This window comes from Coturnix japonica, unplaced genomic scaffold (genome assembly GCF_054131305.1).
Source record: "Coturnix japonica strain WE unplaced genomic scaffold, WE-NBRP24 Scf045, whole genome shotgun sequence".
Lineage (NCBI taxonomy): Eukaryota > Metazoa > Chordata > Aves > Galliformes > Phasianidae > Coturnix > Coturnix japonica.
This window is the reverse complement of record NW_028188948.1, coordinates 2,565,393-2,588,637: the sequence shown is the minus strand read 5'-3', so window position 1 is coordinate 2,588,637 and position 23,245 is coordinate 2,565,393. Positions and strand designations below refer to the sequence as shown.

General features: G+C 41.7%; 1 protein-coding gene across 5 annotated transcripts; it reads right to left on the bottom strand.

The window, feature by feature from the left end:
* Positions 1-1,918: 1,918 nt before the first annotated feature.
* Positions 1,919-19,319, bottom strand: LOC146752472 (pre-mRNA cleavage complex 2 protein Pcf11-like). Of its 5 annotated transcripts, none has more exons than XM_085531825.1 (16): positions 19,061-19,316; positions 15,749-15,874; positions 13,469-13,657; positions 12,867-13,052; positions 10,856-11,964; positions 10,395-10,584; positions 9,668-10,307; positions 7,799-9,174; positions 6,768-6,855; positions 5,968-6,090; positions 5,336-5,441; positions 4,855-5,038; positions 4,333-4,455; positions 3,742-3,834; positions 3,034-3,069; positions 1,919-2,419 (listed from the first exon to the last, which is right to left on the bottom strand). In XM_085531825.1, exons 1-16 carry the CDS (start codon positions 19,247-19,249, stop codon positions 2,210-2,212), a joined length of 4,968 nt encoding a protein of 1,655 aa, XP_085387951.1. In that variant the 5' UTR covers positions 19,250-19,316; the 3' UTR covers positions 1,919-2,209. The 5 variants fall into 5 exon arrangements, with proteins under 5 accessions (XP_085387951.1, XP_085387953.1, XP_085387952.1 ...); XM_085531827.1 differs by having other exon boundaries at positions 1,919-2,335; XM_085531826.1 differs by having other exon boundaries at positions 5,336-5,438.
* Positions 19,320-23,245: the final 3,926 nt, after the last annotated feature.

Below are 23,245 nucleotides of genomic sequence, written 5' to 3'. Positions count from 1 at the left end.
CAGCTGTGTGCAGGTGGGTGCCAAGCTGCAGCCCCATGGCTCAGGCACCACGAGCACAGCTGGGACTGGAGTTTAATGAACAGCTGTTAACACAAACTCCCTACAAAACACAACCAGTTTTGAGAGCAAGTGATATTTTCCATAACTTCAGTGCACTTTGTTATCAAATGCTTGTTCCCTAGTTGCCCTGTAGAAAGAAGTAGATAAGAGAGTAAGTGTTACAACGGTACTTAGCCAGAATTCACCCAAGAAATTACTCAGCCTGAGGGAAGGAGACAGTGTTAGGTTTTCCCTACATCTCCATAACACACAAAAATAAGCCATTGTGGTGCTTTTTGGCAGCAGTTGAAGGGGATGAGGCACAAAACCACACAGTGGGCAAAGACCGAGGTCCTGAGCCCTGTGTGGGGTTATAACCCCATCCCGGCAGTGCCCGTGGGGGTTATGCCACCTTTCTCCACGTGTTTGGCAAATATCGATTAGTCTGGGGTATTTTAGGTGGGCCCAATACGAAATATGAAGTTAACTAACGGGCAAAACAACTGAGGAGAGCCGGAAAGCGCGGGCACAGCCGCCCCGCGGGCGTCCCCCTCACGGCCGATGGGGGGAAGCGGGACAAGGAGCAGCACAGCCCGGCCCGGCCGTCAGGGGAGGACGCGGGGATAAGGCTGCGGGCGGAGCGGTCTCACCGGCCGGAATAGGGCTGGAGCCGCGTTCTCCTCTTCTTCCAGTCCTTCCCCCACACTGCAGCAGGGTTGCTATGGGCGCAGTCCTCGCGGGAGGAAAATGGCGGGCGGCCATGGCGGCTCAGGGGGACGGGCCCTGCCCCACAGTGATGCGGGAGGTTGCTGTGGCTCCTCTCAGAATCATGAAGGCCATGTCCCTCAGTGCCACAGCACTTCCCCAGCAGCCTGTGCCAATGCATCACTGCTTTTAGACCAGATTTTCCCTATATCAAACCTCTCACTGCAGCCTTACATAAAGGTGTGGGTTATTGCTTGAGGTCTGGTTGTCAAAGTTCACAGCTGATACTTACAACATGCACTGGGATGAATTTGGATTTTCTGAGTACCCGACCTTGCAAGAGCCATCTATCCTAAGACAGTGACATTTCCTCTGACTTTTAGATGAAATCCACCCCTGCCCCTGAAATCCACACCTGGCAAAATGCATTTTTATCCCAAGACAAACACCCTATGACTTATGCACACTTACACTTCCATGCATACATACCTATGCAGCTTACTGCCCATCCCACAAACACACCCAACCACACAAACCCACTACAGAAAGGAAAGAGACTGACACAAACATATGCTTCAATTTTATTTATTACATTTAAGAAGTATTAACATCTCAGGATATCTGGTTTATCACCTAAATTCAGTCATAAGCAACGAAAAAATTAAAAAAAAAAAAATTTTAAAAAAACTTCAAATGAGCATTCTTAGATTCATACCTCCCCTGTAAAGAAAAGTTTGTCCAGCTGTATTAAACTCTTATGTGTGACTAATGGGAAAATATATCATTGAAGATGTCTCAGCTACCAGGCATCCTGGTTTGTTAATGGTCTGTTGGCACTTGTGTTCACAACTGAGCAACTCTGGTTGCTTTGTTAAATTCTGGCATTTCTACCCAAAACGGTCTTATGGTTACTTGTTTTAACATCTGGATATGTAAAAGATTGTTCAAGTTAAGGTTAAGAAGAAATCTAGGATTTTATCTTGAGAAGTCCCAGCATTGCTTCCCTTGATCACCCGCTTATGAAATAACTGAAGGAAGTTGCTTGCTTTTACTTTTCTGAATCTGATTCAGCAACAGGTTTAAAACTGAGGTCTTTTTATTTCCATTTAAACTGAAAAAAGTACAGAAACGCTGTCTTTGTTTGATGGTGTGCATAAACATTACACTCCCCGTATATAGCAAAAATAGGTTTTATTTATAATTTACATTTCCACAAGTGAAAATTGTACATTTTTTACATATACAATTTCATTCCATTAAATTTTCACGCATCTACAGAATTTTCACACAATGACACCTGAAACAGTGCAGGCAATAAGAAATTTAAATACAAAAATGTATTTATTAACCAAACAGTCGCTGAGGCCCTGCCTCAATTTGAGTGCTTTTATTTCCTATAAAAAGTATCTGCTTTCCAGAATTAACACAGGAGCTCTTCTGTAAAAAAAAAAAATCAAACCTCATTCTAAACAGACTCATCTGGTTCTGTTTTAACATCTATAGAGGCAGGTGTGCTCTCTTCTGCACAGGCAGCAGGGGTGCCATCAGGTTCTTCTTTCACTTGAGGTGAGTCACAGGACTCATCCGTTTCCTGTTTAACAATGTTCAACATAATATGTAGGGGATTTTCTACAGGGGTCTTGCTGGGAGAGGGTGTGCAATCAGATGATGATGTCTATAAAACAAACATTCACACAGCATTAACACATTGTTCAAACAACCATTTTTTTTTACCTTCTTTTCCTTTCTGTCTCTTTCAAAGCGCAAACATGTGGGCAAGCAGAGCACTCAAAATCCAAACTTCCACTTATTACTTTCTACTTTATCTAATAATACAAAGTTACTATATCATAGCATTACTTTTCCATAATTACTATCAAACGGTATTATCCTCACAGTGATGAAATGCTTAATATGTTACTGTAAAATATTCCCAACTATTCCCCCCACTGTTAGCTCCCAAGTCATAACAAATTTAACATATACTAACACTCATTTTTTCCGTTTCTTAAAATTCTTAAGATTACACATGTTAACAATAAAATCATAATGGCTTCACTTTAGTCTCACCTATATAACACGAAAGCTGTCATGGATACATCATAGCTAACTCTAACTATACATTACAAACTTGCCATTCCCAAGGCATTCCCTCTGATTCTTTGCCTAGGCACATGCAAGAGGAACTGATTCTGCAGACCTGCTCTATATAAAGACAGTGATCAAGCAAACAAACTGAAAGCAAAATAGTTTAAAAAAATATATATATGAAAGTAAAGGTTTTCTTACGTTTTGGTAATCTTCATAGCAGGATGGATGGTAAATCTGCAAAATAATTGTTAACCATTTAAATACATTAGGGATACAGTAAAAGCACCAGTCATAAACAGAACAAATCCAAATCACACTATTCCTCCAGGACAACAATGTGTAGAACAAGTATGGTGTCAAATGTGACTGGGAAGATATCTGGTGTATGCTTAGTTAGGAAAAGCCATCATATAAAAACCTTGTTTAGCACAGGGAAATAACTGGACCAAAACCAACACCTACACTCACAGAACATTCACAGAACAGAATGGGTGGAAGGGACATCTGGAGCCAAGCTGCCCAGCACTACATCCTTTGGCTTTTGAAGGCCTCCAAAGAGAAACAGGCTCCACCACTGGGCTCTTTCCAGCACGGTCTCTCTTGTAATGAGGGGCCCAGAAGTGGACCCAGTAATCCAGGCAGACTCAACAATGCTAAGTAGAGAAGATCACCTTCATTTATCTTTTAGCAACATATTACGATGGAAGCCTATTGAGCCTGTACTAATGATCCCAGGACTTCAAGCATGTCCAAAGGTTGAGATATTTATACAACTAGAAGCAGGAAAACTAACAGGGGAGTCCTTCAGAAAAGATGGGTCACTGTGATCTATTTCTGTAATTCTTCTCTTACGCTTTTGTTTTGCTTTTTAATATAAATGAGTGCCACGTAACAAGATTGGATTACCTTCTCATGCATTCTGATAGCATTCTTTAGATGCCACTCTTCCTCTTCCTCATCCCAGTACTGCTCAAACTGCTCCCGGCAGATTTCACACCTCTGAAAGTTATTGAAGTAACATGATAGATACATGGTGTTATTAAAGCCATTACTGAACACCAACATCAAGAACTTGGCTAGTAACAGTCACAAATATATATACATTAAGATAACACGAAAACTACATTTTACCTCCACGCTTCCAAAATATCTTTAAGAAAATGTTAATAGAAATTATTTGAGTACAGTTGGTAGAATGAGCAACAACATTTGTCAATTGAAAAAGTTAAGTCTTTTCCCTTTAACAAGGAAGTCTCAGCAAGACACTCTGTAACAATCTAATGCTGTTTTACTGTCAATTAAGACAATCTGGTGCAGGGATTTAGTTTATTTCATGGCATCTTCCAAAACTCAACTCTGAGTTAGAGTGAGAACTGCACAAAGCATTAACACCCTTCACACTCCTCTGCAAAATAAACAGCGACCTCTGAGAACAAGGCACAAGACTTGAATCTACTTACAGACCATATGGGTTACAGCAGGAAAACTGGAACTCACCTCAACTGCTCCAGCTGGTCCAGCAGGCACACTCTGAAACTGCTTTTCTTTTGCAGCTTTTTCAAAGAACTGGCTTTTTGCACGCTCCTCTAGGTCAGCTATTTCTTCAAACTCAATCCAATCCTAAGGACAATAATTCAATCACAATCACAAACAGCCAGAAATCATTAAAAAATACGTTTGAAAAAAAAAAAAAAAGAAAAGAAAAATGGAATCCCTGAAGTAACAGATATAATCAGCCTTAGTTTGTTAAACTGAAACAGTCTGCGAAAGGCCATTATACTTCAACTTCCATTTCATTCTTAGTCCAACCAAAGCAGTACGGATAACTCCAAGCTGCTTATTGTTCACCACATAACAGCCTTTTCTTTTGGCAAGTATTTCTGATATATCAAGTAGTTTTCATGCATCACTGATCACCAAACTCCAATGGTAATACAACTTCAATCTCAATCCCACTCCATGTATGTGAAACACCAAACCCAGCCCTAATTAACAAGGCCCAGGTCCTGCATTGCTCACCGTTACGCTGTAGTACCACCTTCTGTGTGTAATTTTTCGGCGAACGTCTTTTTTTGAACGGTTCTGGCGATAGTGCCAATCTAAATGGTCTGCATAAACGTCTGTCTTTGAAGTAGTAAATCTCATTCCACACGAGCAGCACTGAATTCCAGTGTATAGTTGATTTATAACACTATCATAACGCCTAGAAAAACAAAAAGAAGTTAACATTTCTTTGGAAAGAAATTGGAAGTTTCTCAGTAAGTTGTTTCAAGTGACCTCAGGAGTAGAAGAAAAGCATGATTGTCCTATAAGGTTAAAGCATTTGACAGTCAAAGCATTCATGTAAGTACATTAAAAAGCATTCAAATAAGCATGAACTACTCACAGTGAACACACTAGCATTGTTATATCACACCTACTCAATCGCCTTGGATTAACCGCCTAGATACCACCATGCCATTATTCCTAGTGCAGAGTAAGCTCATGCTGCAATACGCACTGACTGAGTTCTTCAACTTTAAAGTTCGTGAGGTCTGGGACATCGTGATCACCCTGGTCATCATCCTCCTCTTCAGCTGCTGGCTGTGCCGATGTTTCATTCGCTTCTTTAAAAGAAAGAATTTCATCAAAATTTCAGCTCATTTTCAGAACAAAATAAGGTGCACCTGGATATTATTTTTATTCAAATACTAATAAATATAACCTGACTACGTTAACCTGAATGTGTATAAGAGCTGAGTCAGTCTCATAGCTTTAAAAAGCGTACAAAAGACAGTATGCAACTCCAAATGGCAATTTAACATGACTCTACTTCATCTAAGCTTCTGGCACTAAAATTCAGTATTTAGAGAGAGACAAATATTTCAGAGACTGACAGGAATCTGATTAGAATCACTGACAAGTTATTGAGGTGGGGCACCAAAAAAAAAAAAAAAAAGAAATGGAGGCTCTAAATAGCTTAAAAGATACATTTAGAAAGTTAATAATTCACTTTATCACACGCACCAAATGGTTTCCCACAAAGATCCATTTAAGAAAAAAGAATGCAATAGTTCACATAGTTCTTACATTTCACTTTACACTTTAGCTACGCGTAAACTGGAGAGTCAGAATGTAATGAAAGCTACATACGTGCTGAAGTGGAATCCGTTTTTGACAGTTTGAGGATTCCTGTCGACAACAGTTTAGCAAACAATTCGTTGACATCGAGCTGACCAACGTGGTTATCAGGATATGAATGTGGAACTGCTCCTCCTAGGAGAGGGGAAATAAGGTCACAACACTCAAGGAAACCAAAGGTTAGCATAAAAAAAAATAATCACCTCCATCAGCATTTCACAACACTCTTTTCCTTCTACCCCTTTTTACTTCCATTTTTTAACTTCAATCTACTCATCCACTTCAGTTTGCCTCATACGCAGCCTTTGCCTCATTTCTGCCCCTACAACTTCCTTCCTAATGTGTTTTGAAATGCCATCTACCTGTTTTCTACTGAAATTCCCATGGAAAACGTAGTATTTTCTTGTTCTGTGCTTAAAGATCTCATGAGAATCCATCTACTTGTATCATTTACAACTTGATACAAGACTTTTATTACTAACAATTAATATAGTGGGAATGTGTATTCAGCCTGGCCAATTGAGGTGCCCTTCTGCTATGTGAAAAGCAATCCAAAAATTGGTTTCAGTGGTTTTGTTTTGTTTTAAAGTGTAACTACATACCAAAACCACGCAGTTAAAGCACTCACTGCTTGAGAGAAACCCCTGGAGAGATGACAGTACTCCTGAAACCCCACCTACTGCCATCTCACAGAGAAGGATGCCCTTTAGTGTACAAGGACCCACGGCACCATCACCGTACAGCACTAATTTTTGTTGTCATGAACAGAGAACAGTCCAAAGGACACAGAAGGAAGTTAACTATTACAGTACCTGCAGGGTTCTGAACAAAGCTTCCAGGATTTGGTAGATACTGTTGACCTTGGCCATAAGGTCCTGTCTGAGCAGACATGTGCGAAACCTGTAAAATTAAGCATTTATGCAATCTTGGCAAGGCAATTTGTTTTTAATTATTCCATCATTAACCTCTACACACTTCTCAGTACAAACTTTTCTTCTACTTGCGCATCCTTCAAGCACATTTTCCACTTAAAGTATTTCAAAGCAATCCTTTTCACCAAAAAAAAAGGGCTAATAACAAAAGAAACTGTTAAACGTTCACCAAGATCACAATGAGGTTTTATCTAATAACTGAGATAGTACCCATGACATGAAATGCATCCTGAAAGATGGATTTTCAGCAAGCCAGCTGCAAGAAACTTCAGAAAGAAAATAAATTTTTACAGCACGCTTGTAGTATGTCCCCTACAACCTCCAATCTACTGGGAGAACAGACATTGTTTTCACTGATTTACAATTACTTTCTCCTTTAGAAGAGAGCGCTTCCAAGAAGCAACAGCAAGGACAACTGACACCATAAAGCCTGCCAGTGCCATGATCATTCTTCAGAAGCTATAGCTTAAAAGTCTGCATCTTTCTCAGCTGCTCCCAAGTTATGGTTGTCTCCAAAAAGACTGCAATTATTTTGGTTCTTTTTAATTCTAAACCTCTCAGAAAAAGTAATTACATATATTCGCTTCAATAATCTGTCATGATTTGTAGGTAACATGCTTTGTGTAAGAGAAAACATCGCATTCTTCCTATTACTTAATTCATTTTCAAATAAAAGATACTGATGTCAGTGCAATATCCTCAGCTATAAAATGGTTGCAAAGAACTGGCTTTTAATTTCTAAAAACAAAGACTTAACAAATAGCAATGCCTGCCCCTTTTTCCTTGAATCATCCAGATACTACTTAAGGGTATTTTTAGTCTGCAAAAAAAATGCTTTTAGAGGAAAAACTGCTAATTTTCTACACAAGAATACTCCTCAAAGTAAATTATTTACTAGAATCAGTTATTACCTGATGACCTCCCATTGACATGATATTGAAGTTTCCGTATTGTGAACCTTGAAGTTTGTCGTCAAAGTAATGTCCGGATGCTCTCAATGCAAAATTCTGTGCTCCTGGGCCAGCTGGCCCACTGAAATTTGGTCCTAGTGAACTGTCAAACATTTCAGGCCTTTGGAACTGCATTCCATGAGCTGGTCCGCTGTAGCCCTGTCCGGGATGGTCAACAAACGGACCACTTTGTCCATATGGTGACATCTCTAATCGTGAGGCAGGATGGCTAGCTATATTTTCAAAACGTGAACCATGAAGGCCAAGGGGCAGGTCAAATCTTGAGGCAGGCTGGTGAGGGCCATCAAATCTTTGAGGTATGGCTGCATCAAATCGTGGCTGTGCGGGCTGGCCAGGAGCCCTTTCAAATCTTGGGCCGGGCTGTCCATGAATTCCATAAAATCTTTGCAAAAGAGACAGTTGTCCAGGTTGACCATCAAAGCCAGCATGACAGCCATCAAATCTCGGACCGGTCCGTCCCATAGGACCATCAAATCTAAGTCCACCAACGCCCTGGTGCACTGGTCCATCAATCAACCTGGGCCCTACACCTGGCTGCCCATGTGGCCCCTCAAATCTGAGGCCGCTTCCAGGTTGACCATGGGGCCCCAATGGCTGTAAATGCGGACCCTCAAACCTGAGACCACCTTGACCATGAGGCCCCAAGGGATGACCATGTGGTCCTCCCTCAAACCTGAGACCACCTCCTGGCTGACCTCGAGGCCCCAGAGGTTGACCATGAGGTCCCTCAAACCTGAGACCACCTGAAGGCTGACCACGGGGTCCCTCAAACCTGAGACCAACTCCAGGTCTTTTGAATCTAGGACCACCAACAGGCTGGCCTGCAGGCCCCTCAAACCGCAATGGTCCAAGAGGTCCCTCAAGCCTCAAAGGACCTCCCCCACCAACCTGTCCGTGAGGTCCTTCAAACCTGAGAGCCCCTGCCAGCTGCCCTGGTGGCCCATCAAATCTTAGGGATCCAGCTCCCCCTGCTCCTGCCAGGGGCCCATCAAACTGAGAAGCACCTGCCCCCACCAAAGGGCCCTCAAATCTCAGAGCAGCTTGTCCAGTCGGTCCATCAATTCTAGAACTTGAACCAGCAGTAGGGCTATCGATAAAAGGACTTCCTTGTCCATCTGCCCCAACTCTTGCAGCAGATGGTCTAGATGAGCCATCAAATAAAGGTCTGTCTTCCATTAGTGCACTTATTCTCGGCTTTGCTTCTATGCCTCCAAATCTTGACCCTGGACTGTCAGGAAATGGTTCTTTATCTGGATCTTCGTATCTAGCTCTTTTGAAACGTTCATTGAATGGTGATCTTGGTTCATCTCGAACACCTGAAAGAGGAGAAAATAAAAGATAAGGCACTGTACAGAGAAGGACCTAGGTGTCCTGGTGGACAAAAGGTTGACCATGTATCAACAGTAGGCCCTTGTGTCCAACGAGACCAATGATAAACCTAGAGTGCGTTAAAAAGAGCACGGCCAGCAGGTCAAAGGAATAATAGATGAGGTCAGGCTCTTTTCAGCAGTGCTCAGCGACAAGATAAGGTGCAATGGGAACCAAACTGTAACATAGAAAGTTCCATAAAAACATAAATAAAAAAGACAAAACACTTTACTCTGAGGGTTAAAGAGCACTGGAACGAACTGCCCAGAAAGGTTTTCCTTCTCCAGAGATAATCATAATCTGCCCAGACACTTTCCTACTCTAAGGTACTTGCTTTAGCACTGGGGCGTTGGACTATGTATCTCCTACAACTCAACAATAACTACTTGCAAAAAGATTGCAAATTATTTGACATCTGTAAAATAAGGCAAAAATGCATACCAGATTTCCCAAGCAGCTGTCTTTCTTCACGGTTATCAAACCTACAGACTGCATCACCATCGATCTTCTGGAACTCTGTTGTACCTTTTCCCTGCTGTCTGAGAGCATCTCTGAATTCATCTGATTCTCCCCAGTTGTCGTAAGGGTCGAAGTTTTTTGAACCTCTTCCTCCTTTAGTAGCATTTTGTTCCTCAAGCCTTTGTCGACCCTCCAGAGGTGAAAGGTTATCAGCAAAGGGTCTGCTGGTGCCACTTACAGGAGAGTGCCGTCTTGATCTTTCTCCAAAGGGTTCTTTTCTTTCAAACTGCACTCCACACTTTGCTTTCGCTTGCTCACAGTCCACAGAGAGCAATGCATCAGGTACATGATAATCCAAAATATCATCAGGATCCAAGAGATCAAGTCTTGACAATGAATGCTGAACTTGTGTCCTCTTCAGTTTAGTTTTATGCTCATAGTATGTTAACTCCGCATCCGACAGAAGAGGCTTCCTTTTCAAAGAGCCTTTTTCATCTGTAGGGCTATCCCACACATTACATCTGTGCTTTCCTTCCTGGTACTGGAACAGCTGTCGAATCTGATGAGCTACCACAAGGAACTCGTCTTGTGTTATTTCACCAGATGCTAAGCGGTCATTGGCCTGTAAAATAAAGTTTGGATTTCTAAGAAGAAAAGCAAAGCACAACTATATCCAAGACACCTCTACAAATCAATCAATCAGTATTACCTTTTTAAGTAATTCTCTCTTGCTTGCAGACGTCAGTTCTTTGGGAATTTGCAAATTGGCATCCACACTTAACCGGTGTTGCTGTTTCGGTGCTCGGGGTGACAGAATTCCTTTAGCAGCAGGCCAGTTTTCTCGGTGTTGTTGGTGAGGGGATTTACCAACTGCTTGGTGTTCTTCAGTCTGCTGAGAGCTGTGAATAGGAACACGTTTAAAACACAAGTTAGTTATTTATTCAGGATGTATTACATCTCTATCAGAACCGATCATGGTAAAACATCACTATCGATTTAGAAAGTATGCATAATTGCCATTTTTCACTACAAGCAAATTATGAATCTCAATCAAGAACTTCTGTCAGCATGGGCTGTCTGAATGTTTCCTCCCAAACCTAACTGTACTTCAGCCAAGAGCAGAATTTCCACTTACTTCAGAGAGAATTTGTTCGAAATATGGTAACTTACTTTTTATTTTCCTCCCAACCAGGTTTCCACCTCTTGCCTGCTTTGGATCCCTGCCAATTCTCTGCATTCTCCTTTGGATCAGGAGAACCTTTTGTAGAATGCTGGCTTGCTGTTTCTTGGGGCCTGTCTTCTTGGCTTTTTTTCACCCTCCTTGGATCTTGCACCTCTTGTTTAACATTTCGCTTATTAGAATTTCTTTCATCTCTTGCCCCTTGTGAGGCTTCTTCAGCATGAGACTGTTTAGCGCCAATCAGGCATATCTTTCCAATTTTAGGAGTTGAAGAAGTGGGAGATAAACTCCTGAGTCTTCTTTTGGGTGGTCTCCTCTCTCTTCGTTTTGGAGAATGTGTAGATGGTGACCGTGACTTAGGAGAACGGGATCGTGACCGTTTTCTATTACTGGATCTCCCTTGTTTTCCACCCTGTTTTTCTGATTCTTCTGTAGTCACGTCTTGTTTCTGGACAACACCATTAATTGTTTTATTCCTGCTGCCTACTGGTCTATGCTCAGATGTCTTATGCTCATCTTTTTCTTTTTTCTCTGTATTTCTCCTCTTTTCTTTCACCTCATCCCCTTTGCTCTCTGGCTTTTCTTGAAGATGTTTTTTCAGTCTTGGATCCCGTTTACTCATTTCAGATACTTTTGTGCTTTCAGATTCTTGGGTTTTAGTATCTTTAGTATTGGGAAGCTTGTTTTTCAAAGGAGATGGAGATTTAGACTTTGTTTCCAACTGATCAGGTTCTTTCTTTTGTGGTTTTTCACCTGCTTTCATTTTCTCTGGCTTTGTTGAGCTTTGTTTTTCAGACTGGGATGTTTTGCTCGCCTTGGTATCAGACTGACCAGATGCGCTTGGTGGAAATTCTTTCCTATGGGACTGATCTTTAGCATGAGAAGAATGTTGTGACATTCTATTAAGTCGAGGATCTCTATTTACTATTTTGACATCGTGAAGTGGAGGACTTGAGGATGGTTTGATCTTCTCAGACTGTAACGAAGCCTGAGTAGGCGTCTTAACGGCCACGTGAGGTGTCTGGGACACATGTGGCTTGGAAGGCGCTGGAACTGAAGGTATAGAAGATGATCCTTGCTGAACACTAAGAGAAACAGCCTGAAATAAGGTGACAAGAAAAAAAAAAACCTAGCATTAATCTGTGTGATACAACACCTGCACAGAGATGATCGTGTTCTGTTTTGAAAAGAAAGATGAAAATAGAAATGTTTTGAAGTAGTTATCAGACTAATCCATTTAACTGAAAATGACCCATTCATTCCTCATCGCAGCAATTAAAATAACATAGTACCAACACAAAAGGCGAAGATCAAGTACAAAGTCAATACTACAAGGTCAACGCAGCAAAAAAATCAACAAAAGCACACCTCAATACAGCTTTAGTTTTTCTATACATTCCTCATTTCCAAGACAACTAAACGGCCAAGCATGTTTATATATTTTCATTTCTACACTTCTACGATATTTCACTTTAGTATCATCAACTTTCAACACAAGATGACTTTCAATTATGAATGTAAAAACAAAACAGGTTTAACTGCCACCGCCTTCAGATTGTGACAGCCACCACCCTCAATGTCACCCTCAGATTGTGACATCAAACCAACCTGACGTAATGAAGACAGAAACTGCCTTGACATTTCCAACAATCAGGATTCCCCGTTCCTTATGGAAATACTCAATTTTCTAAGCGCAAATGTATTCAAAAAAAGCCTTGTTTATGGTGAGCCACAAAAAGAGGTGGAAGACACATCACAGGCAGACATAATTTTCAAGATGAGAACAAAAGACCACAAACCTTTTTTAACCTGTTCTGAATGTAATCCTTAAGATTTTTATGTAACAATTACTGGTCTAGAGGACCAGATCAACTTGCACTACTCTAGTCCTAAAACAGCTCCTCTTGTCTAAACTTAACTGCAGTTACCAGTATAGACGCTAAGGTACGACCAAACAAAGTGAGACCGAACTATGGACCATTCACCAACTATCCTACTCACCAACTGTGCTTTAGTCTGTTCCAACTCCAGCATTTTTTGCTGAAGTTCTAACAACTGTTTTTGCTTCGCAAGCAATTGCTGCCTTATCAGTTGCTCCTGTGTCAAATTCTTTTGTATTTCTGGAACAGCTGGAGGAGTAGAGGCACCAGAAGTGACAGCAGAGGTAGATGCAGTAGATTCCTCTGGCTAAAAATAGAACATAAGGTTACATTCAACATCTTAATGGATCCAGCTAACTCCATCTCTCTTAACTGCTAGTGTGATACAAAACTGGGACTTAGCTTGCACAAGTTAATGACTGCATTTTTTATGCAAAATACAAACAAAACAATTTCTGCTCCTCTAGGAATTGCCTACTGTCATAGGATTAACTGTGCCACCATGACAGAATATGGCATTTAACATAAATGTTTGGAAATCTAGAATTCAAGTTATAAATACTTTCAATAAGCCCCTTAAATACTGAGTCCATAAATTCCTCTTGCCTGTCTCCAGAGATCAGATGCTTTATTCTTATCACACTACGTTTGTCAAAAGCAGCATACAAACAACAAAAACAACACGTACTGCCATCTGTTCATACAGTAGGTATAGAGACTTACCGATTTATTTAAAAACTTAGGATTCACATGGATGCTAGAAGTATTCACATTTGGGGGCAGAGGTTTAATTGGCCAAGCAGGATCTAATGAGTTGACTCTGACGTCAAGTGCATACAGTTTCTTCAAAGGAAAAATATCGTCCCATGTGGAGCGTAATTTAAATAAACTTTTCCTAGTATTTGCATCCACCTAAAACAATAAAACAATTCTATGGCTTGTTAAGTTAATATAAAACAACCTATACTTTTCTGTAGAACTTAAGATCTCATATGCTTTATATTCTTACCAAAGTTATCATTTTAACACAACGAACTGGCTACAAAGAACTTGTAAGTGGTGTAGATTGATACATCTACACCAACAGAATCGGTAACAGAAGTTCAAATGCGGACATGTGAAGGTTTAATTGTGTATTACCGTTCTCTGAGAATTTTCTTTCAGCTTTTCCATTACCAAAATTCTCATTTTACTTGGCCAATTTCTGTCAAAAAAAATACAGCGACAAAAATATCCAAAGAAAATGCCTCTGAAACAATACAGTAACTCAAATGTTCGTGCTGAGCGGCACACAGCAACAACAACCAAATCAGAGAACAACAAACTTTCTGAACAGAGAAAGTGTTTTGTTGAGCTGTTTAATCACTGAAGGTTTTTTTCCCCCTAATAAATCCAACAAAAGGTGTATGAGTCAAAACGAACTCAAGTACATTTCCGTTCAACTGCAAAATCAGACCCATAAATCAAGCACTAATAGTGCTACAACCCATTTTCTCTTTGCAATCAGATGTAGCAATTAAGCTCAAAACTCACATTAAAGAAAAAATTCAATTAATCTCATAACTCAAGTAGTTAATTTAAACAAATGGAAAACATCTGCTGACAAAACACATGCTGCTGCTAGCTCAACCATTACACATTGACCCTTTTTTTTTGGCTTTTCAACCTTTTTCGGGCTACAGTTTTATTTTAGGTGTCACATTAAGACACGTTGTCCAGAAAGTTCAGAAGTTCTTTGAAAAAGAGGGCAGGAACCTCAATAAAAGTAACTCATACTTAGCTAATATGGGTGGGAGGTGCCTCTACACAACTTTCAGTGTGAGGGTATCAAGTTCACTGCTGCCATGACTGAGCCAGTTTCTGACATCGCTAAGTGTTTAAAGATACCTTCAGTGATCATTTACTGATAAAACAGAATCTCTAGCAATGTCAGGGTGAGAATTTCATCTTGCGATATCATGAGTTATCTAAAGTGACTGACACTTTACATATTTAATATCAATTTAATAGTTCTAGTTAGCTTATTGGACAGTTAACTACAAAACTCAGCAAATGAATTACCCAGAGCTTCAGCTGCAAGTTTAAATGCAACTATGTGAAAGAACACAAACCAATATTGGAAAAATAAGTAAATGCCTGCCTATCTACTCTATACAAAGGAGTTCAATATCTCTGAGCTCACTATTACAATCTACCCCTTATTTAGTCACTCATTGTACACCTGAAAAACAGATATAAAACATTCTGGGATCACAGATCCTCGCTGCTATGCAATAACAAATACACCAAAGCTCCACTTATCTCATTCAGATGCAGTGCCACTTTGTTATGTTAGGGCATACAGGAAACCACAGAAATTAACCATTAATTCAACTTAAACCCACTCAAGTCCAGTCTTTCAAAAGCCGGACTTGGATTTGCCATTCTCATTGAGGAATAAGCACAATTACTTCACTGGGTTTAAAGACTTAGGAAAAAAAAAAAAAAAGTGAATACATTTGGCAGCAATTTTCAACACTGAATGAAATTAAAATGGGTATCTTTAACGTAACAAAGCAATAATATACTCTCACAACCTCCCCCCCTCGCCCATCATGTTTTTTAATCACAGACCACTTGAAGAATATCAGCTGCTAGTGGTATTTGTTGCAATTTAAGCACCCATTTTTCACACCAAAAATTAAGTGAATCAGACAAATCTAACTCAGAGAGCTCAGAAAACCTCTAAGAAACTGATTTTCAATATATTCCTGACACAAAGACTAACTACTTCCTTAAAAAATAAATCAGCAATTCATAATTAACTGTTCTACTAACTTAACTTACAGGCTTGACAACAGCAGGAATGCCCTTCCACATTATAGATACAGTATTTGCCATTCATAAAAAGCAATTAGTTCTTCTGGTTCGGTACCCAAGAAAACCCAAAGCTGAGAGCATGTATTTATTTTACCAGGAACAACTTTGCTTAAATACAGAACTTTTCTGAAAGTGTATATATACCTTTTCAAATACACAAATAAATGTTGCAACTAGGTTTTTAGTAAATGCAGTAAGATACTCTCTTCCAACTTTCTTGACAATTGAATCCATAAGGTACATAACAGGAAGCTTCTCTGACGCAGGAGCCTGGAGTAATAAGAAGAAACTGAGAAGTTTAGTACAACAAAGACATACGTTAAACTATATATAAAGGGATTACCAATCCCAGAAATACAGACCTCTCTTTTGGGTTGCCACTATCCACACTAAGGGATTTGCTTGGGATTTTGGTTTTGGTTTATACAAAAACTTAAAAACTTAAATCTGGAAAATCAATACTCAGTTCAAAGTATAATGCGGTGGGTCTACCACAGAGAAAAGGAACAACTTGGGTTAATCCTGTTTGTCTCAAAGCTTTGGGGTGAAAAAAGGGGAAAAAAAAAAGAAAAAAGAAGCCCACAAGACAGTATTACTGCTAGTGTACTGAGTGCAGCCTTTCAAAACCCACTGGAGAAAGTAACTTGAAATGAGCAGGAAGCCATCGCTAGCACTTCAAGGAACTTCTAAAAAATATTTTATCACTTGGACCTCCCGAATGCTGCTTTTCTCCATCTCACGGAACACAAATCAGACTTCCTGCGAACAGCCCGAGTTAGAGAACTTCGGTAGTAGCAGATTATACGTTGAACATCACAGTCCTTTCACAAGCCACACGCAGAAAAGGTCACAACTGTATCACTGTAATCCAAGGGAACGGAGCAAGCAGTCCCAGTCTCTGTTGGCACTTCATGTGTTTGGGAGTAGTTAGAAGTAATCACACAGAAATTAAGGAAGCCTACTTCAAAATGTGACAGCATTAGTTTAGCAGTGCCCTCCTTCCAACATCAGCTACTCAGGTGGCACAGTCTAAGAACCGTGACTTCAAAAGAGTTGGGTTATTTAAGTCTTCATTTTTTGGTAATGTTTATTATGTTCTCTAGCCCACGTTCCAATAACCACACAAATGGAATCCCAGATTTGAACCTCTTGTTTTCAGGTGATCTAGACAGTACCCCCTAAGCAAAGAAAGAGACCCACACAGAGCTAAACCAACAGCAGGGAGGCTCCGCATACCACCAGAACACACAGAATGCTAACGCTGAGCTCATCACCACAGAATTCCCACTCTTCTTTCAAATAACGTATGAAAGCTATTGTTGGAAATGTGCGGCTTTGGTTTTTTTTTTATTAGTTTCCTAAAAAAAACTTAAAAAAAAAAAACAACTGAAAATCAAACCATAATCAAACCCCGAGTCACAAACTTGCAAAGAAAAAAAAGACTTTAAAAACCAACTTTGTACACAAAATGGGTCTCAGAAACAAACTCTGCACTATACAATGGTAAATAAAAAGACAAATACATATTTCACACTTTTTATTTACATATTTTTTTATCATAGCAGTCACGCATCTCAGAGCCATTAATTCAGTCGTAAAGCAGAGCACTCCAGTTTTACACTAAACAAAACTGCCTCCAGGCAACACTTTTTAAAAGTGGCTTACGCAAAGGAGAGCACTTTCCCCCAAAAAAAACAAGTAAGAAAACTTGCCTTGAATAAACCACAGTCACAAATAGTAACTAAGGCAAAACTAACCATTGATACAAGATTAAAGACAGCTTTCAAAAGAAGGAGGAAAAAAAAATTAAAAACACACTTCAGGGCAGGCTCTAAAACACCCAGAAATGAAGAAATTTGACAGCATTGATATTTATCACATGTTATATACATCCACCACTGCCCTTTAGGAGATATAATGGTGAGATCTATTCGATTATGACGTCACCTCCCCAAGGAATGGCAAAGCTTGGCCACTGGTAGCATTTAAAACTAGACTGGAAGAGGTCTGTGGAACGCTAAAGAGCCATCCTGCATTGGTAGAAAGACAGATTAAATAATGTAAGAGATCTTTCCCTCCCCAGCATTAAGACAATACAATTCTCACCATTATAAACAGTGATTTAAAGCCAAAGGGGGGAAAAAAAGGCCTATATTAGAGGGAGCCTGGTATTAGAGGGAGCAAGGGAGACAATGGGGAAGGGGTGACTGGCAAGAACACACAGTGGATTGAAGAAATAACCCTTTTCTTACAGAAAGCTGCAATAGAAAGGTACAGTAACCCCCCACCCCGCCCCCATCCGTGTTCTGAGGCTGACTGATGTCAGCAACTGCCTGGGTTGGGCTCAGAGGGAGCCTCCTCTTTCCCTTCCTTTTCTATCACGTTCCTTTCAGACGCCATGTTAGGATCCTACAGGCTTTTCTACACAGTCGGGGAGAATTTCTTCTTCCCATCCTCACCAAATCAAACTCGCTAACCAAGACACGTGAAGATAACACAGCACTTGCTTTACTTAGGGCAAACAGCCACCTGCAAGCCAAATGGGTTACCCCAAGCCCACATCGCTTTCTCTAAGCAGAAAACACAAGAATCACCCGACCAGCAACACACACACTTCCCTACTAAGAGCAGATGATCGCCTTTCACCTCAAAACTTCCCTGCAAGATCAGTCCCCCACCCTTACTCCTCCAGTTAATATCTCACTGGGAAAATAACCTTATCTTTCAAACTACAAACAATACTTTAAAATAAATCATTATAATTAGCCTTTCTAAAGCAGATGATTTCTGTGCTATAAACTCAACCTTATTTATATTCCTTCACGCTACCTGGATATAAATTGGGGGGGGGGAAACAACAAACCTGCACAAGGTCAGGCTCTCGCTAACGAGACTTATAAAATCGTTATCTACGTTAGAAATTGCTAAATTCAACGGTTTCGACACCAGTTTAAAGGGGAAAACTCAGTTCCAAGGGCGAGGCTCTGCCCAGTCACGGCCGGGCCGCCATGTTGCATCTGTTACCGAACCCAAGGGACCCCAACCCGTCCGGGTGCCCTCGGGTCCCCTGTTCCCTACGGGGTGTGGGAATAAGGGGCAGCCCTCAGCCTGGCCAGGAAGGGAGGGGTAAAAGGCCGCTTAGGGGAGGGCCATGCTCCCTGCCGAGCCACGCTGTCCTCCGCTTGCTCCCAACGACGACCCTCGGGCCTGCTGCCCCCACACCCCCTCCCTCAGCTCTCCCTGCTCCCCCCATTGCCATCTCTGACCCTGGGAGCACCTCACTCAAGGCCCCGAGCCCTGCTCCCCTTCCCTCCCCCTCCCAGCCTCGGCCCCGCTGCCTCCCTCTCTCGGGCCCTCCTTCTCTCCCTGCCTCCTCCGTCCCTCAGCCCTTTCTCCTGACACCGGCCAGTCCCCCCAGCAGTATAGGTAGGAGTAGTAGGCGGTTGAATATAAAACCTTGGCGATTTGCGCCTCGATCAGGGAGACGATGTCCTTGGCGAAGGGCACGTTCTCCTTGGCCAGGATGGTCAGCATGTTGATGTGAGGTTTGCTGTTGAACGTCAGGTCCTCCAACAATGACTGGTAATCGCGGCACGTGTCCTCCCGGGCCTCGCTGCTACCAGCGCTGCTCTCCGGGGCCGACATGTTCCTCCGACCGGGGCCCGCACCAGGACCCGACCCACCGACCGACGGCCCCCTCTCCGCGATTCCCCTGCCGCCTCCGCCGCCGAGCGACGCTTCCCCCCCTCCGCTGCTGCTGGGCTCCTCTACCGCATCCTCCGAGCTGCGGCTCCGCTGCTTAATGACGCTGCTAGTGCCGTCCAGATCGCCGATGCGCTTCCGACCACCGCCAGCTCAAGTCTCAACGCTCACAAAATGGCGGCGGCGGCTACGGCTCGTGAACCGCTTCCTCCAATCGTTGCGTCATGTGAAATTGGGCTGAGGGAAAAAAGGGGCCGGCAGCTTGGAATGCCCCTTTTGTTCGCTCAGCGCGTCCCCATTGGGTGACGCTCAACCGCTCCGCATGCGATTGGCTCGACCTGAAGAACGTGAATGTGATTCGCTGGACCATCTCAATCTACAGATGATTGGTTGCTATGGCCAAAAACCCGCCCTCACCTCTGCGTTCAGACTTACGATTGGTTGTTTTTCCCCACTCCCCTCCTCTAACTCCCCGGGCCAATCCCTCCCGCCTTCCCCTTCAGCCCTCAGTTCTGATTGGTGCTCCGCTGCGATCCCGCCTTTCCTCCTCACCCTCCACAGAGTCACACAGAATCAGTCACAGAATGACCCGGGTTGGAAGGGACCTCAAGGATCATGTAGTGCCAACCCCCTGCCTAGCAGGGCCACCAAACATAAACCTTTACTAGATCAAACATACACATTTACTAGATCAAACATAGATCTTTACTAGAACAGGTTCGCTATTGGCCAGCCGTTGTTGTGGTAACACGGCTTTCCGTAGTCGTAGTAACAAAGCCTGCTCATGATATTCTCCCAAAGATAATAATAAAGCTTGTGGAAATAAACTCAGTGGCGAAGTGTTTTCTCCACAGCCCTTCCAAAATGCTGCTCCTTTATGAGGAAACAAAACTGAACTTGATGCCTCTATGAGACAGGCAGGGCAGCCAGGCCTGATAGGTAGATAGAAATACTATCATAGAATCACCAAGGTTGGAAAAGACCTAAAGCATCATCCAGTCCATCCACCTACCACCAGTATTTGCCCACTAAACCGTGGTAAGAAGCCATTCAAGAATTAAGTACTTTCCCAAACATCTAAGGTTGCAGATACTACCAGAGTAAAACACCGTAGGTTTTCAAACATCAGTTTAATTACATGTAGATTACCTCACTGTACTGTAGGTTTTCGAACATCAGTTTAATTACATGTAGATCACCTCACTGTACATGAGCTCAAGTCCTTTGTTCTCCAGCCCAGATTCACTTAAGGAAGCAGACGGTGTTTCTCTGTGGTTCACAGAATCACAGAATTATCAAGGCTGGAAAAGACCTGGAAGATCATCCAGTCCAACCATCACCGATACTTCCTGGCTAAATCATATTCCTCAACACCACATCCAAGCGTTTCTTGAACACTCCCATGGTCGGTGACTCCACCACCTCCCTGGGCAGTGCATTCCAATGCCTGACTACCCTTTCCGAGTAGTAAAATTTCCTCCCAAAGGAGGAAATACTGTTTTCCCCAAAGGGGAAAAGGAGCCCTGCAAGGGGAAAAGGAGCCCTGCAAGGGGAAAAGAGCAAGGAAAAGCAGCCCTGAAAGAGAAAAGCATTACAGAATTGGAAAAGGAGCCCTGCAAGGGGAAAAGGAGCCCTGCAAGGGGAAAAGAGCAAGGAAAAGCAGCCCTGAAAGAGAAAAGCATTACAGAATTGGAAAAGGAGCCCTGTGTAGAGAGTGTTTTTTACAGCTAGCTGAGAAGTGTCGTAAACACAGTGCAGTTAATCAAGCAGCCATGCCACCTGCAAGGACAGTGAGATCAACAGGATGCCCTGGGATGGTGAGAAACTAACCATGGTTTTGTGAACTCGGCAAGGGAGTAACTTTCAGGATGATAACAACAAGCTGCAAAGATACTCGGGGATGGTATGTAATTGGGAACCAATGAAGAGCTCCACATTTGCAATATGTATGAGCTAATTATCCGTATTATAAAGGTACACGCAGCCAAGGAATAAACGAGAATAGCTGATCATATGTCAATGACAGGTGTGGTCGTCTGCTTTTCTCCCGCCTTATGTGGATCGTCATTTTGAGGCTTCCCCAGTGCTCAAGGAACAGCCTATGGTTAATGTTTGGAATATGGCCACAGGACTTTGGGACTGTTCCCTACCACTGACAACTTGGGGTTGTGAATATGCTCGTATTTCCACAGGGACTGGCCCTATGTGGGTTCCAGCATGATATCTTCGGTCTCATCTGAAGGCAGAAAATAGCATCCAGCCTTCATAGTAATTGTAATTGTGTGTTTCTTACTTAGTGATATTGCTTTGTAACTTGCTGTGTTATAGATAATATTAGTAATAGTTTGACATAGTGTGTGATTTTCTGTTTTACCAATGCAGTCTCAAGATTTAGAGTTTAAGGCATTAGCTAGGATGTTGTGTGCTTCTTCTATTTTAGTAATAGATCAGATGTATATTAAACAGGATTTGATCTAATCAATACTAGAATCTACAGGAATAGCTCTTTTAATGTTTTAGTACTGTTTGGTTATGATGTTATTAGCCTATTAGTTAGCTTTTCTTAATTTGCAAAGACAAAACCTGGAAAGGAATCCCAGACAAAGAGATGACCCTGTAACATAGAATAGATATCTCTCTTACATCCAACTAATTGGGATTTTTGAAATATAACCATGCATCGTTTTAGACAAAAGTGCATGCTAATAGAACTAAATTTGATAGTTTATTCTGTTTTCCAAGCAGGTGTTCCACTTGGGCTCTATATCACGCACTGGCCATGCAGATATGGTGTACAACTGGAAGAAATCCTTCAGACCCTGAATGCAGGAGAGAATCTGTGATGGGTGAGAGAGGAAATGTGCACCTTGAAGCAGGGGATGCCCTGCTGGCACTACCTGTCGCATCCACCACCAACATGGCTTGCTGTTTCTCAAGGGTCAATAAGTAATAATGCCCCTAGTGATACTCTAGTACGTTTGTCCTCTAAAATTGGTTCTATTTGACATGCTACTTCATAAAATTGCACGATCATTAATCAATTATTAGCCCGGATAACTCAGTCGGTAGAGCATGGTTATGAGCATCTTAAAAGCATTTATTGCACAAATTTTAGTGGTCATTAAAATCAATATATCAGAGTATATGAAAATTGAAGACTTTTCCTGATCAGTTACAGATTAACACAATGGGACCCTCATGGATTTATTTTCAGGTTACAGAAACTTAGGTTGCAGTACAAACATGTTTGTTCTTTTTAGTGGGTTTAACAGTAATGTTGTTATGTTGTATTTGACTTGTCTCTTTTTTCACTTTTAGAGTATTGTCAATCGAGGCCTTGATTGAGTTATAATAGTTATGTTATTAATTTAAGTAGTGTTGCTATTCTATAGGCAGTATTGTAAGAAAAATTCTACGGAGCGTCCGTCATGGATCCAGATGAGAAGTTCACAGAACAGCAGCTACGAAGCAGGATAAAACTACATGAGAAATGATTGAACAAATGAACTGAACTGCTTGTTAAATATGATTAATCGGTCGTTAAATCAAACCCTTTTTCAGCCTAAAAGAAAACAGGGGAAATGTAGAGTGTGTTTTTTACAGCTAGTTAGCTGAGAAGGGTCGTAAACACGGTGCAGCTAAGCAAGCAGCCATAACACCTGCAAGGACAGCAAGAACAACAGGATGCCCTGGGATGGTGAGAAACTAGCCATGGTTCTGGGAACTCAGCAAGGGAGTAGCTTTCAGTTGATAACAACAAGCTGTTAAGATACTCGGGGATGGTATGTAATTGGGAACCAATGATGAGCTCCACATTTGTAATATGTATGAGCTAATTATCCGTATTATAAAGGTACACGCAGCCAAGGAATAAACGAGAATAGCTGATCATATGTCAATGACAGGTGTGGTCGTCTGCTTTTCTCCCGCCGTTCTGCA